Consider the following 17945-nt stretch of genomic DNA (forward strand, 5'->3'; position numbering starts at 1 on the left):
CAAAACATCTGGAGGGCCGAAGTTTGGGGGTGCCTGGGCTGGAGGTTCCCCATCCTGACTTAAATAATAATGTAGAATGTTTTTACTTCTTTAGTGCAATATTGACCTAACCATTTGAGTTTTGTTTGTTTTACAGATAAAAGCAAAAAACTATGACAAAGTAGAAAAGGTGAGTGTATAATTATGGCCTATATTTTAAATAGATTTGGAAGGAAGAATAAATACATGGATCATCTATTCTCCCTTGTTAGATGATGTGGAGAAGTCAGTCTTAAACTTGCAAACAGCTAATTTGTCCTAGCATTTGCCTTGGAAATTAAGTATAAACTATCTCCAGTGTCTGCCACTTTGTGGCAAAAGGCAAGAGACACACATGCCATCCCATTTCTAACATCTGCTTGAAGACCCATTTTCCACAAGAAGGTTTTGGGGCCATGGCCTAGTGGCGGCTCCCATGTGAGTACCTCAAAAAGAGGTTGGGCCATCCCTAGCCTCGTGACTTCAAAAGCACTTACATGCAGGTGTCATTTGTGAGAACCACATGGGGTTCTCTTCCCTCCATATGGGTGCTGTCTGTGGCCACCACAGTTAATCCAATCTGACAAGTCTTTTTCAAGATACTACACCAGGCATCCCCAACCTGTGGCCCTCCAGATATTTTGGCCTACAGCTCCCATGATCCCTAGCTAACAGGACCAGTGGTCAGGGATGATGGGAATTGTAGTCCCAAACATCTGGAGGGCCGAAGGTTGGGGGTGCCTGTACTACACTCATGCAAATTGTAGCAACTACACATGGAGATGCCAGACACTGCCTCTGTGTGAGTGATGCCAGTCTGCGAGCTCACATTCTTGTAGCACTCATAAGGGAACTACCATTAAGTATGAATTGAGTCTGAAGGGAAGGGACATTCCACAGTGGGGATGCCACCTTTGAAAAGACCATTTCATTCACTATATCACATGAGGCTGCTTCACTTACTCGGCAAGGGGCATCCTGGGAAAGGTCTCTGAAGAAGATTATAGGATCCAGGCAGGTAAGAATGGGTGGAGGGAATCCCTCAGGTAACCAGCCCCCAAGCCACTTAGAACCTCAAAGTTTTACAGCAGTGTTAAAAATCGAGCCTGGAAATGGACTGGAAGCTAGTGTAGATGGCAAATACTAGCATAGTATGATCAGAATAACCAGTCCCAGTTTGTGACCTTGCTGCCCTATTTTGGACCAGCAGAATTTTTCAAGGCAGCCTCACATATTGCAGTAATCCAAATGGGAGGTTACCAAAGCATGAATAACTGCAGCACAGCTGTCTGTCTAGATAAGATTGCAGTTGATATGTCACCTTCAGCTGATAAATTTTGACACTCTGTGCCACTGAGGCCACCTCTGCATTCAGTGACATGATAGATCTAGGAGCAGCCCAAACTACAAGCCTGGGAAGCTGGCTCTGGCCTGCCCTCCATGGGCCACTTTTTACAGGTAGGAGGAATGCCTACCTGTCAATCACCTGATGTTATATATGACATTGGATGATTCAGATTTCAAAGGAAGAATCAAAGCTGACTCAGAAGTGTGCTCCTGATTCTTCCTTTCTTCCTTTGCAGCCTGACTTTCACTTAAGATGAAGCTGAAAAGGATTATTCTTCCTTTCCAATCCTGGTTTGAGTTCAAAATGGGGTTGCAAAGGTTTCTACCACAGGCTTTGTCTGCACTCAGAAGCTCTGTTCTGGAGCTCATGAGTGAAGCCAATCCCAGTCGAGCTTGCATTTATTACGAAATTTTTAAAGCACCACTTACCAAAGAACAATTGGGAGCACACTTTTAAGGCTCCTGGTCATTCCTTTGCAGCAGCACTTTTACCTGCCTCAATCCCTGCTTTAGGGGGAGTGCAACTCTCTCCAGAACAGGTTTAAAACCACTCAGATAAACAGATGAACCACTTAGTAAAGTCATTCCTCCTTGTATGCTCATCTGCTGTTATGCTCATATTTCCCAGTCCCACTTAGTCCTTTTCAGCTGTGATCCAAAGTTTATTTACTACTCCTACACACAGTAATTTACAGGTTTCCAGGGCATGTATCTGTGCTTCAATATGTGTAAAGTGGCAATGTCAAAACAGAGGTACACTACTATGCCAAACAGAGGGTGCATGAATTGCAAGGTTCTCGTACTGGATGGATGCATTTCACAGTTCTGACAGCATCCTTACCTTTACATTAAGACTTGGCTGTTATTCCTGAGACTATGCCTGTCTGTCTTAAAAGGGATGCAGACTGAACCTTAGTTTGTTTGTTCAAGCTCCAAAGTGCCTCCTGATGTCTATTCATGGATTCCTGTTGTTGTTTTTCTTCAATGTGAATAGCTGTTTCAGAGGTGCCTTATGAAAGTTTTGCACATTGACTTATGGAAGTGCTACCTTTCTTATGTGCGAGAAACCAAAGGGAAGCTACCTAGTTATAAGTAAGTAAATGCTGTTTATGTTAGCTTCTTCTTTTATTGCAATCTAATTCCTTTTTCAGTTAAGGATGCTGAAGCAGGATCACAGTCTCCCAAGTTAGCTTCTCATTTAAAGAAATAATTAGACAACTTCTGCCAGTGTAGACCTGCCCATGTAGCAATGTTAAGCAACCTTCACCAAGACAGGAGTTGGTAAAGGCAGGAACTGATGCCTGAAAGGTTCAGCAAGACATTTTAAAAAGTGTTGGCTCCAGTGGGGGGTCACGTGGGGACACCCAACATAGAATGTTGTCCTAGGTGGCGTAGTGCCATAAATTTGGGTCAGCACTGACTCCTACATGGTGTTCTTTGTCATTGTATATATGCCTCGATTCCTTCCAGTTGATTATTAAACTTCATTTGCTGACAAAGTGGCACTTCTGAAGCAGCCGTACACAAGATATCAGAAGGATCTGTTGCTTTTTTCCACCGAACTACTAATCCAAAGAAGGCGTAATTGTCAAAGCTGTTTCCCCCTCCTATTGACAAGTTTTGTTTATTTGATTTAGTTATGAAATTTCTAGACTGCTCTTCATCACACACAGCAATTACAGGGCAGGTTCTCAATATAAAATTACATCATAAACCTAAAACAGCAATAAAATACAATCACTAAGAGGCCAATTGACAGTTAAACATAGCCAATGCAGGATAAACCTGAGACTGTGGGTAATCTCTGCTAATTTCCTCCCAAAGCCAGGAAGTACCAGTATGCTTTCACTGGAAACCTAACAAAGTTCTTACCATCTGTACTTTCAGGGAGAGAATTCTATAGTCAGAGCAACAAAGTGCCACAACAAACCATGCCTGGTGCCATTTTTATTTACTCTTTTAAGTATTTTTTCCAATCACATCCCATGTAAGAAACTTAACAACAATAAGGGTTATACAACTTAAAACAAAACCAGTTATTTAAGATCCTGTGCCAACTGCATAAACCCAGAGAAAGAACAATAAGAGCAACATTTACAGGATAGTATCCCCTCATATAAACAGGCATGTATTGCATTTCTTTAAAAATATTAAAAGGAGGAACCATTAGTGAGCTTTGGATAAGTCAGCCAGCTACAAATCCACCTTACACTTACCTTATCCAGCCCACATTTTACCAGCTTCTCCACAAGAATATCATGGGGGACTGTCAAAAGCCTTACTGAAATCAAGATACACTACGTCCACAGTATTCCCCTGATCCACCAAGTGAAATGAGATTCATCTGGCATCCTTTTCTAAGTCCTTTTCTGTTCTAGGACCTTTTCTGGTATCAACATCAAGCTGACCAGTCAGTAGTTAACTGGATCTTCTCCCACCCCTGGAGATTTGAATTCTTATAAAATAGCTAGATGCTCCCTTTTCTTATCTTAGATGCAGCTCCTTCCATGCATAATTTATTCTGTTATCACTAGGTTGGGCACTGCTTATTAAGATTGTAGTTTAAAACAGTATTTTTTAGTAATTTTATTGTGTGGCTCTAATAGTGTATGTGTTCTCCTCCAGAGAAAAAATGGCTCAGGCATATGACTTTGCTCTGGATAAAATTGGCATGGAAATAATGTCGTACCAGGTATGTTTCTTTACTCATTAAATATTTATTTGTGGTGTTTGATTATAGCTACAAACTAAATGTTCACTGCTCTGATTCTATATATTTTTACATTAGATCTGGGTGGATTACATCAATTTTTTGAAAGGCGTGTAAGTACAAAAACCTGCCTCCTCTCTTAATTAATGCAGCATTAATATTTGTACAGGTTGCAGTATGTAATTGCTGGTATGTTACTGTCTTGCCTCACCATTTAGTGAAGCAGTAGGATCCTATGCAGAAAACCAGAGGATAACTGCTGTGCGCAGGGTATATCAACGGGGCTGTGTGAATCCAATGATCAACATTGAGCAACTCTGGCGAGATTATAACAAATATGAAGAGGTAAATAAAAAGATGCCTGATGTTCAAACAAGATTTAGCTACTTTCTCTCGACCTGCAGCAGTGAGGTTTCTACTTGAATAGGCTCTCTGCAAGCTCCTTTCTGAGTATTGCAAGTGTAGACCTCTGAAAGACATTGTGAAGGGTGGACAGAAGGAGCAGGACAATAAAGTCTTTTTCTGTAAGCAGCACAAACCTGCCTCTCAAAATTGCGGGGACTACCTTTTTTTGTTTGCCAATTCTAGGTGGATGAGGCTACTCCCATTGCTTTAAGGATACTGGGTCCTCCAGGCATCTTTAGATTCTTCATCTGATGGTGTTCTTTGTACAGTGGGAAGGATCATCTTCCAGTGCTAGGAACAAGAGAACGAGGAGCTCAAGTGCACTGACTTGGGAGACCTGTATCTAATCATATCATGGTTGCTTTAGTTGGGATTCCTGCATTGCAGGGGGTTGGACTAGATGATCCTTTGCATCCCTTCCAACTATAAAATTCTATGATTGTATATGTTTAATACCACTGGGCTGCAGAACATAGGACTGTCCCCTACTGAAACAGCAACTTTTCCCTCTGAGCAGGAGCCTAATCCAAATGACAAGTGTTTTCCCATTTTGTCTAGCAGAATAAAATTGTAGAATAACATTGTACATAACATAATAGCAACAAAAACAATGACCCCTCCACACACATTGTTGAAAAAGGTCATAGATTGCTTAATCAGCCAAAGGCCTGGGAGAAGAAGAATGTTTCCAGCACGTGCCTAAAGATATGTAATGAAGGTGCCAGGCAAGCTTTTGTGGGGACAGCATCCCAAAAATGGGGAGCCATTGCAGAAAAAAGCCTGTTCTCAAGTTCCATCCTCCAGACCACTTGTGGAGGAAGCACACAAAGAAGGGCCTCAGGTGGTATTCTGGTCTTGAGCCATTTAATACAGGCTTCCTCAAACTCGGCCCTCCAGATGTTTTGAGACTACAATTCCCATCATCCCTGACCACTGGTCCTGCTAGCTAGGGATAATGGGAGTTGTAGGCCAACAACATATGGAGAGCCAAGTTTGAGGAAGCAAGGCTTTATAGGTCAAAACAAGCACTTTGAATTGGGCCTGGAAACCAATTAGCAGCTAGTGTGGTTGGGCCAGGATTGGTGCTATAAATAAAAAAGCCCAAACACTTAAAGTAAGGCCGACCCCACAGCAGGCAGCATTAAGGGGGCAGCCCTTGCCTTTGCTCTCCCACTGAAGTGGCTCTTCCCAAAGGGAGCCCAACTTTTATTCCTAAATGCCCAGCTGGGAGAGAAGTTTTGAGTGTTGCTGGGAGCTGCCAAGTCAAGGCTTCAGGAGGCAAGAAAGCTCAGGAATCCCACTGGGAAGCAGGCAGCAGCAGGCAGCTAGTTCCCCCTTCGATGTTTGATGTTCACTTCTTGTTTTCTGTCTTCCAGGGAATAAACATCCACTTAGCTAAGAAAATGATTGAAGATCGCAGTAGAGATTATATGAACGCTAGACGTGTGGCTAAGGTACAGGCTCCTGGTTGTTTTGTTCCCCTTTTGTCTTGATTTAATACAGCATGAATATTTGTTGCATGCTTTGAGCTGCAGCAGATTACTAAGTGGAGTTGATAAAAGTAGTAACTTTAATATAAAGTTTTCTTCCGGCGCCCACCTTAATGAAACCTCTTCTCTGTTTCTTCCTCTCTCTTCAGGAATATGAAACTGTGATGAAAGGTCTGGACCGCAATGCTCCTTCAGTCCCACCCCAAAATACTCCCCAAGAAGCTCAGCAGGTAGACATGTGGAAGAAATATATTCAGTGGGAAAAGAGCAACCCTCTACGTACTGAAGACCAAACCCTTATAACAAAGAGAGGTGACTATACATTTTTGTTGTGCTGCTTAGAAATAGTGCAAAGATAACCATAGTAATTAAGTTGTGCTGATTTTATTTTGGGGTCTAGGACTCTTATAAACTATAGTATACAAACCTAGCTGCCTGGACTGTGTACTTAAATCCCATTGATTGCAGTGGGCTTCGTTGCACTTTGCTTTTCTCCATAGGTAGATAATTTGCAAAAGGAACCTGTTGGTGCCTCTTGAAACAATAGACTTAAGCTCTCATGGCTCAGGGTGCAAAAACATTTGAAATCTTATAAAGAGAACATCATGTTGGTCCTTTTGCCATTCAAGGACATGTATAATGAGACTTTCCTGTGAGGACAGAGCTCAGCGTTTTTTGACCACCAACAGTTTCAAAGTCAGTATTTTATTAGCTGGAGAGGGGCCAGGAATTATATGTCTGGAAATCTCTATAAAGATGTTGATAGGGCATAGAATTGAAGAGGGCTGCTCTTGAGATCATGTGGGTGGCTCTTTAAGAGACCTTTAAGTTACATTTGTGAATCACTGGTAGAAATGCGTCAGTGATTCAATTTGTAAGGTGCCACCCGCTAGGAATCTATCTTGTTTCAATGTCTTCCCTTAGTGATGTTTGCATATGAACAATGCCTGTTGGTGCTGGGACATCATCCAGATATTTGGTATGAAGCTGCACAATATCTCGAACAATCCAGCAAACTTCTAGCTGAGAAAGGGGTAAGAGAAGACAGTAAGAAATACTGCATTTTATGTACAGCAATTAAACATATCTATAGTTGGTACTAAACTAAATAAGTTGAACTTGGGTCCATTGAGATCAGTGTGAAGTTAATCATGATTAAGTCAAGCCACGATTCCAGTGACAACTAAATTCAGCTAATTTAATCTGGATCCAGCCTATGTTTTCATTTGTTTGTTTTGTGGGACCTTGTTATTTGACAATGAAGTGGTTAATTCTATCAAAGTTGTATGGGATCATATGCAAAAATATATAATCCCATTTTTAAATTGTGGGAGATCTTTAAAATAGAAAATAAAAATACCAAGTCCATAAAAGTAATTAAGTATTCTGAATTTACCATGTTGCTAAACTATATTCAATTTTTGCTATTAGCATGTGAAGTGAAATCACGTTTCTAATAATATCCATTATTGTAGCTGCTGAGTTCTTGCTACAGGGTAACCCACTTGCGTTTACAATATTCCTGTAGAGCTGTTAATGAGCACAGGACTGAAAACTGTTTTTATTTTTCATACTAGTCCTACGGTTAGTTGATTTTCTCATATTTTCTCTTGATTCCAGGACATGAACAATGCTAAACTGTTTAGTGATGAAGCTGCAAATATTTATGAACGAGCAATCAGCACTTTACTAAAAAAGAACATGCTTCTTTATTTTGCATATGCAGATTATGAAGAGGTGAGTCCTTAGGTGACATTATTCTTTCCATCTCCAGTTTAACCAGATTTTTATTTCTTGTGCATAATCTTGATTGGAGAACTCCATCTTGGCAAATTCAAATAAAGAGGTCCAGTAAAATTTTTGAACATAAATTAGTTAAACTAAACATGGGTTGTTGTTTTTTTGTATTTTCTCAGAGTCGGATGAAATATGAGAAGGTGCACAGCATATATAACCGGCTCTTAGCTATTGAAGATATTGATCCCACTTTGGTATGTTTAGTCTTCATTGTTTCACCTTGTTGGGATGACTATAGGATAAAAAGTTGTGTATTTCTCTTTGGTCAGTTCCTAAAGTTGAAAATGTATAGATAATGTCAAGTCACATTTTCAATTTTTGTTATCAATTGCCTTTTTTCTTCCAAAGTACAAAGAATGCCTCCCAAATTTTGTGACGCAGCAAAATTTGAAAGATTTCATGTTGTAATCTGTTTCTACCCTTCCACTTACTTAAAAATAATTATGAGCAGAACTGTTGTTGACATTAAGAATGGCCTTGCTCACAAGTAACAGCAAGCCAAACTTAGGAATAAGCAAGCATTCTGTTGCTTAGAGGGGGGGGGGAGTGTGGCCTCTTTGCACCTCTGCTGGTTCTGCTGCTGTGGCCCTACTTAGAACTAACTATGGTTTGGCTTAGGATGGGGCTCATGTTTTGTCTCATTTGAAACAAATCACGAGTCACACGTATTGTTCAGAAGCCATGTCTTTAATATGCTGTTGACTTCTAAAAATAGAGTCACAGCTTAAAGGTGATCCTACCTTTTCGACCTATATGTTTCAGGTGTACATTCAGTATATGAAGTTTGCAAGGCGAGCAGAGGGCATAAAATCAGGCAGGATGATATTTAAGAAGGCACGAGAAGATGCCCGGACCCGTCATCATGTCTATGTTACGGCTGCTTTGATGGAGTATTATTGCAGCAAGGTATTATTGCACACAGTGAATGAAACTTTTGCTTCAGCCTCTGGATTCTTCTGTCTTCAACTAATAACGTTTTGAAATCTGCAGGACAAATCAGTGGCCTTTAAGATTTTTGAGTTGGGGCTAAAGAAATATGGAGACATTCCAGAATACGTCTTGGCATATATTGATTACCTTTCTCATCTCAATGGTAAGTTCTGGGAGCTGGGATAATTCATTACACTGGACTCTTGGATTACAACTTTTTTCAAGACAAAAACCTCCTTTACCTGAAATTGAGCAGTTTGTTTGACATGGACCTGTGAAGATTCAGAGCTCAGTTATCACTGATAGTGGTAGCATCCCTCCATATTGTATCATCAGTGAGCAGATGGGACTTCGCTGCTCATTGTTTTGCATACTGCTTGTTTGCTCAGGTCTTTAGCCAATAATGTGTTGGGGAAAATTGACTTCAAGAGTGTGTAGAGCAGGCTTCCCCAAACTGCAGCCCTCCAGATGTTTTGGCCTACAACTCCCATGATCCCTAGCTAACAGGACCAGTGGTCAGGGATGCTGGGAATTGTAGTCCAATACATCTGGAGGGCCGAAGTTTGGGGGTGCCTGGTGTAGATGGATGTTGATGCATCGTAATGTATAGCTTATATGTAGATAATTTGTATAGAATTGTGGCCAAGAATGTGAGCTGAGAACCTTCAATTCAAATTTCTCCCCATTCAGTAGTAATTGTAGGCAGGCTGCTATTTCCCCAGTTCTTCTCTCCATCAGTAAAATCAGGATGATAGTGGAAAACACTCAACATTGCACAAGTGGATTTCTACTCCCCTTGTTCTGCTCTTTTCTGAAGTCCTCCACAATATCAAAATTCTCCTCTGGAGGGTTGGGGGATGAAATTACTGTACTGTAAAAGCAAACATCTGAGAACAGTCAAATCTCATGACTGTTCTCCAACTGGGTTAGCTTCGGACTTGTGCTGTGAGGAGTTTCACTTGCTTTTTGGGAAGATGGGCAGGGATTTCCTTCTTCCCTCTGCAGCCCTCTGAAAATCTGTTCTGGAGGTTTGTAGCAACCTCCAGAGGAACACAGGAAGTATGGGGCAGTTGGTAAAAGTGAAAGGGGCAATTGGTGAAAATCACTACCACCTTTTGAGGAACATTTTTTGTATGGATGGAGTCTTGCTGTTTGCAGGTAGGAAACTCAGATCCAATCCATAGACTGCTAATTTGAGTGAGGACTTCAGATTGAAAAATCAGCAGCCTGCAAGAACACAAGGGGCACAAAAACCAATGGCCAGTATTGTCCTAAGCAGCTGCTTCTTGTTTAGTACTTAAGTGTGCTGCTGCTGCCATCAATTTTTAAACAGAGTATTTAATTCTTATTTTATGGTTCTGGTTTTAATTCATTTTTATTGTCTTTTTATACCTACCTGTCAGCTGCAGTTGTAATTTGTGGGTGTGTCTTCTGCAGAGTAGAAGTGAGACTTCCGTAGCGTTTTTTAAAGCCTTTTCTCTGTGTGTCTCTTCTCCCAGAGATTACTTTAGCAATAATGAAATTGGGGTTGCAAATTGGGTTTTTCATCTTTCACAGGAATTGAAATTATGTCAAGCTATTGTCCCCTCACCCCCTGTAATTTCCAGTTTTTTAATATATATATATTTAAAGCTTGTTTTCATCTTTCTTTTTTAATACTTTTTTTAAAATAGAGGATAATAATACAAGAGTCCTGTTTGAACGCGTATTAACCTCAGGGAGCCTCCCACCTGAGAAATCTGGGTAAGCTTCGCCAAAGCTCCATTCCAAGTCATCTGCTTTGCTGTACGTGAAACCCCTTGTACAACATAGATAATATCCCAGATTAATGAGGGGGTGGTTGTTGCAGCCTGTACTGCCATTTTCGTCCTAAATAAGGAGCCAGCTGCTGAGAGAGAGAAGCCAGAGATTGTAAGAATTTTCTATGGAGTTCATTCCTTGGATGCCAGAACGTACTCTCATCTCCATTGTGAAGATAACAGCTATATGGAGTGTTGTTGGAAAGTATATTTGGCCAATATAGAATATAGACTCAGAGCACTTGGGGCATTTTTGCTTGCATGCATACACACAGGGGCTCAGATCTATACCTCCCTCCTGCTTTCGTTCCATGTTTACCCACGGAGATCGTCTCTCTTTGCAAATGCCCTCCACAGCCTCATAGCCAACTCTGTGCTGCCTGAAGCCTATTCCAGGAAAAGTAGAATTTGGGAATTATGTAAGTGGTAACTAGACATTTATCCACTGTTACCATTTTCGTTTGTCAGTATCAGGTAGTAGTTTCCCCCAGCAACCATGGCTTCCAGTTACAGTGCAGTGTCATGCGGTTTTTGCATGCAGCTTTTTTCTTTCTACATTCTGCCTCTAAGGACACTCTCTCCTGCGCCCTTTGTGCAGAGGGGACATGCACACCAACTGGTTGCCTCTTGCTTTCAACCTGAAGCACCTAGCGAGCAGCACCAGCAGCAGGGAACCAGTTCCTTTGCCTGGCACTCCTTGCCAGGGCTGCATGTACAATGCATACAGATGGTCTGCAGGCCCCTTTACCACTTCCCAGCTGTTTGGCACTGTAAACTACCCAGGAGTGAACCAGTGAGCTCTTTGCATAGTGGGGGGGGGGGGAGAGAGAGAGAGAGAGCAGGGAAGAGGGGAAATATCTGTGTGTGTTTCTGTGTCCATGAGTGGGGATAAGATTGGGGAGCAGGAGAGAGGGAGTCCAGGCCCTACCTACTATCAGCATGCAGCTTATGAGCCGCTGGTTTGCTGCCCTGGATGCACACAGACTGGCCATTGCTGCCTTCTAGGATGCCCTCTGGGTACAAAGCAGATGTATCTGCTATGGCTTCTGGTTGCAGAATAAAGACATGATAGTTGACTGGCAACTGCCCACAATTCCCTTCTCCATCTGCTACAATGGTTTTCTTGCCAACATAGAATTGGATATCCTGGGTATCAAGCCACCGGAAAGAGCAGACGAGGGGGTTCCTTAGTCAGTGGGCAAGCAGCTGGCTTGCAGTGGATTGGGCCTGCTGGTTGCTGATAACTGTTGCAAGTGATTGTAGGCCATGTGTGCTGAGCATGTTTTCTTTTGAACATTTGTACTCTTTCTGTCTGTTCTTTCACAGAGAGATATGGGCCCGATTTTTAGCTTTTGAAAGTAATATTGGTGACCTGGCTAGCATACTTAAAGTGGAGAAACGGAGATTTACAGCCTTCAAGGAGGAATATGAGGGCAAAGAAACAGCTCTACTAGTAGACAGATATAAGTTTATGGATCTGTACCCTTGCTCTGCCAGTGAACTCAAAGCTCTTGGTTATAAGGTAAGGAGATGATGACATTCCAGACTGTTTAGTTGGAGAGGGAATGCAGTTCCATAGCATTGCTACTTGCATGCCTTCAGTGCTGCTTTAAAAATGTTAAAAAACCCTGACTCTCCTAAGCCTTTAGATGTCCATTCAAGCACAAGCAGAAACACCTTCTCTTTGTTTGGAATTACTATTCATTTCCATTTCTTTTTTGCTGTTCTTGTCATCATGTAGAGAACAGTTCATATTATTACAAATTGCTGGCTGTTACCCTATGATAAGCTATTTGTGGGCAGTAGCTTCCATCATGGAATCACAGGAGGGAGTTGGGAGATTATGCTGCCCCTGCTCGATGATGGATATACAATGTAGGATGCAACAACCGCATCCCTGACAGATGGCCATTCAGCCTCTGCTTAAATAATCTCCAGCCAAGAAAGTCCCACCAACTCCTGAAGCAGTCTGTTCCACTCTCCACATGGCAGGTGTGATTTTCCTTCTCGTGTCAAGAAGAGAAAGGTTGGCATTTTGGAAAATCGCACCAGCTGCATAGTGAGCTGTTGCAAGCATATGATTTAACTCTTCATAGCAGTGCTTGTGTGGAACAATTTAAACCACCTTCATGTGGTACCTGTAAGGTGAAGTCCAGCTCAACAGTAGATGTTAAAAAGCCAGTATTAAATCCATTCAAAGTTTTACTCCATTCCAGTTCTAGAAAGTTTCATTTACCACATCCTTCCTATGTGACCCCAGCTTAAAATACTCTTAGCTGATTATCAGTTGCCTGCCCACATCTGTACATATGTAGTGCTGGTGCATTGATCTTACTGTTTCCTAGCCAAGTCCCTAAATCAATATGGAGCTAGTTTCTTGCTGTATCTATTATGTTTCAAGTTTTTGATACTGTAAATTGAAATTAAATAATGCATTGCCTGTATTTTTAATATTTTGCATTGTTTATTGTAAGTAATTCTAGGCAAACTTTTATTAGAAAGTTTGTTGATAAATTTTAAAATTATGAGCAGACAAAAAACTTCTCTTCCATAAAATTGGGCAGGGTTTGGTCTGGTGTCCATTGTTGCTTTATGCAAACAGAGATGCTACTCTGGACCAGTCTATGTTGAGCATTATGGGATCCCCTCCTGCTTGTGAGCTTCCCATAGGCACTCAGTTGGTCATACGATAAACAATATGCTGGACTATAGATCAGCCTTTGGATTGATCCAGCAGAGCTGCTCTCATGCTATTTATTTATGCTTCTTCTCATGCTATGAACTTCCAGGATGTGTCTCGGGCAAAGCTGTCAACCATAATTCCAGATCCTGTTGTGGCTCCTTCAATAGTGCCTGTGCTAAAAGATGAAGCGGACAGAAAACCAGAGTATCCAAAACCAGATACCCAGCAGATGATTCCATTTCAGCCAAGACATTTAGCACGTAAGCTAATATTGAATCATGTAAATGTGAAAGAGAATTCTACCTTATTCTGATTGGCTGTTTCTTTAAAAAGCTTCAATTCATTCAGTTCATTCTCATTTGGGCACACAACTAGAATGTTTCATACCCTTCCAATTCTCTGCTAAATTGGAATCGAAGTACAATAAACGAAAGTTTGAGTTTTTGTTTGTTCTTGCATAGTGCTTGTAAGGTCACTTAAATCAACCAAAGGAACTCCCATCAGCATGCAGATGATTCTCCTTAGCTAGAAGAGCCATGAAGACTTAAATGTGTTTTGTTTTAATATTTACTAGCTCCAGGTTTGCATCCAGTCCCTGGTGGTGTCTTTCCAGTCCCGCCTGCTGCTGTAGTTCTAATGAAGCTTCTCCCACCTCCTGTGTGTTTTCAGGTTGGTCATGAGATCCTGAAATGTTTTAATGGCCTTGCAATCCGGTTGTGTTTTGCTTCAATGCAGTAAACTTTTCATTTTCTTTAGTCTCACTGGTTTTTACCATAGCATTTCCTGTTAAATGGTCCATTTTTTCTCTCTTGCAGGGCCCCTTTGTGCAAGTGGATGAACTCATGGAGATTATCAGGAGATGCAAACTCCCAGACAGTAAGTTGCTTTTGTCCTTTTAAATGCATGGTTGCATCAGTAGACTACTTTACTTAAACCCTGAAGACTTGGGGGTGGCTATTTGAGGTATTGACAATCACACAATTTAAGGTTAATGACATTGCTGTATGTGTGTACTCAAATTAGCCAAAATAGTATTTTTATTTATTTATTTTAGGACAGTGAGTAAATATTTAGCGGCTTCTGTAACTACTGTCAATGGAGAACTCTGTATTGAAGTCCATAGAATTAAAAGCAAAAGGAAGTGGCTGTAAGATAGAAGCTGAAATTACAAATCCATGCTATTTTTTAATACATGTGTGACTTGCTGGCTATATGGTTGTAACAACCGCCCCATAAAAGATAAAGTAGGATTTTGCACACATAATGACACAGGAATCATTTAATATTTTGTTGTTAAAATCAACAGAACTGAAGATATTTGTGGAATGAATTCAACACTCAGTTTTGTTATCTGTGTTTTTTATTGATTTTCAACCACTTCGCATTTTCAGTAGCAAATGACTTTCTGCATGGTTAGCACCTGTTGCAGGGTGAATACTACAATTTGAAGTTGAGGGGGCCCCGCATTTGTCAACACAAAATGGACACACACTAAACTTCTTGATGCAAGTCAGCTATCCCTATAGACAAGTCCTTTTTGGGGCGGTAAAAATACCCCTAAACATTTTGTGAATGTAAGTTTGGCCTCATTGAGGCCAAACTTCAATAGGAGTAGGAAAATGAGAGTAGGATTTCAATAGGAGTAGGAAAATGAGAGTACCCCTAAACATTTTTTAAAGAAAAAAAAGCACTGCCTTTAGTGTGTAATGTCAAAGAGCTGGGCATACTTTGAATAAATCAGCAAGCAAGGGCTATCATAGATAATTATATACCACAACTATTTTCAAAGGTATATTCAAATGTGTGTGTTTCAAGTATAGCTCTTCATCAATGCAAAATCTAATGTAAACCCTCAATATTCAATCCCCCAGTGGAATATCATTTCCTAATTGGTTTGCTAGAGGATGTTCCTCTAGTTCTAGTATTGATTACATTGGTACTTGGCCTTGTAAAGAGCTGTACTTGAAAAACATGACAATTGCATAATTTCAGTATACTTTTTGAAAGGACACCAATGGCTTGTTGTTCTGTGATCTTATTTGAAACAAGAATTTCAAAATGAAGTATTTTCCAAAAGCCATTTTCATCTGTTTCCTGCTAAACATTTTTAAATTGCCCTGCGAGTTATTAAATGGAAGGGTAGTATGGACAATTTAACGCACAAACAAAATTAATGAAGCATATAATGGATATCATAAGGGACCCAGGTGGTGCTGTGGGTTAAACCACAGAGTCTAGGGCTTGCTGATCAGAAGGTCAGCGGTTCAAATCCCTGCAACGGGGTGAGCTCCCGTTGCTCGGTCCCAGCTCCTGCCCACCTAGCAGTTTGAAAGCACATCAAAGTGCAAGTAGATAAATAGGGACCGCTCTGGTGGGAAGGTAAACGGTGTTTCCATGCACTGCTCAGGTTTGCTAGAAGCAGCTTTGTCATGCTGGCCACATGACCTGGAAGCTGTCTACAGACAAACGCTGCCTCCCTCGGCCTATAGAGCGAGATGAGCACCGCAACCCCAGAGTCTGACACGACTGGACCTGATGGTCAGGGGCCCCTTTACCTTTACCTTTATAATGGTGGGCACTGTCATAATTTTTCAGCCTACAATAATTATTTATAACATCAATATTTTTCTTCCCTGTTCCAAAGCTGTGGATGAAGCTGTGCGAATCATTACTGGGGGACTGCCAGACTTAACAATGGAAGGGAATGGACCTTTGGAAAATAATGCCCTTCTTAATAAATCTGTAAAAAGACCAAATGAAGATTCAGATGATGATGAAGAAAAAGGATCAGTGGTTCCTCCAATTCACGACATTTACAGAGCGCGACAGCAAAAGCGAATCCGATGAGACATGTTGCAGTCACAATGATGAGGACTAAAGGACTTGTAACAATTGTTTTCCTTCTACAAAATCAAATGTTTAAAAGGGATTGAAGTTTCTAACAAGCATCTTGCAACTGAGGTTGTTTTATTACTGTGGTGCCTCTTTTTTACCAGCTGATTCTTCATCAGAAAAGAAAAGGGCAGGTGAATTTTACAACAAGCAAATTTGAGCTCCAGGTTTTGAACACAATTTGTGCAGAATGTCTGAATTGCATTTGGTTGCTCTTCACATGTGTATCCCCATCTTACCACTTGAAATCTTGCAGGGGTCCTGACAGTTTTATTTTAAAAACTGGATAGCATAAAAATTGTGAAATATTTTTAGTCCACACCTCTGGAAAACAAAGTTGTTCTCAGTTTGCTCATTTAGTGTCTGTCCTGCCTTATTCTTTGTTTTTATTTATGGCAGAATGAATGGAAACTGTTTTTTGTAGTTTAAAATGGAAGAACATTCCTTTCCAATAAAGGATCTCTCCATCATGTCATGCCTCATACCACTTTATTTCTAGCACACGGAGCTAGAGAGGGGTGACAGCTCCTTCCTACCTTTTTGTTTGCAGTTTGTCTTTCCTTCCCCTCCCATTGTAGGCAGGGGTGGTGGGGAGTCAAGTACACCCAGCTCCAGGATTCCTCCTGTGGAGAAGGCAGAGGAACAAGGGAACCCAAAATTCCCCACACCACTGGCAGAACTTGTCCATGACGTACCACCAGACAGCCTCTGACAAGCTGGGTACAGTTGCTTTGCTGGGGCTCCTTTTTGGAAACTGGCTTAGCCCCTCACAGCTGGCCTTCTAACAGCTTTATTAACTTATTACAGTGCAATTTATTATTCAGAAAATTGATATCTGAACATACATGACAAACTAAAAGCAAATGTCCAGGAATGTCATTATTTCAGGTTATAAATATTAGTAGTGACTGATCTGCAGCAAGAGCCCTCTTTACATCTGATTCAGCTAAGAGCTGAGCCTTCATGACAGCACTGTAATCATGGAAAATTTTATTTTATGCCTTCCTAGGGTGGCTTCCATGAATTAAACGCAGTATATGGGTTTGCCTCCTTCTAAAAGGCTATTTGTTATACTGGTCTTAAATAAAATTCTCAGTGCAGTCTACAATAAAATCTTGAGTAAACAAAGAGAAACATTTGGGTAAATTATTATTTCGTTTGACTGTGGACCAATTTCCTTGTTTTTGAAGCCTTGGCGATTTTTTTTCTAAACATGGCACCAGTTCCATTGCTCCTAAAAAGCAATATTGTTGAAACCAAGCACTCACAGTTGTTGAGATTTAGCTACAGTGGACCCCTAAATGTTCTCTCAAACTGGGAATATACTGCCTTTCTAGCAAGGTACCCAAAGCCTTTTACAGTTTTAAAAACTGTAATAGGGAGAATGGTTGTAATCCAGACAACAATGTCAGCAAGAACCGGTTTAATTCTACCGAGTGGCAATTAACACCCTGAGACAAACCACTGCATTCGGAATGCTGCAAGCAGCTGATCTTTACAAATTCCAGCTGGACCTGAACTGATCTGAATGAACTAGACTAAGGTACGTTCCGAAGCTTAGTTATCCACCAGCTTCTTACCTTCTAAAAAAAAAGTATTAAAATATATTTAAATGTAATTTTATGCTGGGATTTCTAAAAGTGTAATTAATGCAGAAATGGGATGAAATTATGGGGATACACATACTGGGGATTACTGCACTATCCAGCCACATTCAAACAGAACGCTACCCATCCTTCTACAGGTCCTTAGACATCCAGGGGCCAGTAATAGCCAACACACTGGTGTATTCTTGAGGTTACAAATACAGTGGTACCTCAGGTTACGAACTTAATTTGTTCTGGAGGTCCGTCCTTAACCTGAAACCGTTCTTA

General features: G+C 40.9%; 1 protein-coding gene across 1 annotated transcript in view; it reads left to right on the plus strand.

Moving 5' to 3' along the window:
• CSTF3 (cleavage stimulation factor subunit 3) overlaps window positions 1–16541 on the plus strand; it is a 56157-nt gene extending 39616 nt beyond the window's left edge. Inside the window, exons 4-21 of the mRNA XM_035118292.3 lie at window positions 137–169; window positions 2360–2457; window positions 3991–4057; window positions 4154–4188; window positions 4294–4420; window positions 5857–5934; window positions 6120–6282; window positions 6895–7004; window positions 7591–7707; window positions 7887–7961; window positions 8530–8673; window positions 8758–8860; window positions 10371–10440; window positions 11823–12018; window positions 13286–13439; window positions 13754–13848; window positions 13995–14055; window positions 15824–16541. Of these exons, the coding sequence (XP_034974183.1) occupies window positions 137–169; window positions 2360–2457; window positions 3991–4057; window positions 4154–4188; window positions 4294–4420; window positions 5857–5934; window positions 6120–6282; window positions 6895–7004; window positions 7591–7707; window positions 7887–7961; window positions 8530–8673; window positions 8758–8860; window positions 10371–10440; window positions 11823–12018; window positions 13286–13439; window positions 13754–13848; window positions 13995–14055; window positions 15824–16026 (1929 nt within the window). The 3' untranslated portion in view covers window positions 16027–16541. The remainder of the gene's footprint in view (window positions 1–136; window positions 170–2359; window positions 2458–3990; window positions 4058–4153; window positions 4189–4293; window positions 4421–5856; window positions 5935–6119; window positions 6283–6894; window positions 7005–7590; window positions 7708–7886; window positions 7962–8529; window positions 8674–8757; window positions 8861–10370; window positions 10441–11822; window positions 12019–13285; window positions 13440–13753; window positions 13849–13994; window positions 14056–15823) is intronic.
• The last annotated feature ends 1404 nt before the right edge of the window (window positions 16542–17945 follow it).

Source organism: Zootoca vivipara, chromosome 1 (genome assembly GCF_965207765.1).
Source record: "Zootoca vivipara chromosome 1, rZooViv2.hap1.1, whole genome shotgun sequence".
NCBI lineage: Eukaryota > Metazoa > Chordata > Lepidosauria > Squamata > Lacertidae > Zootoca > Zootoca vivipara.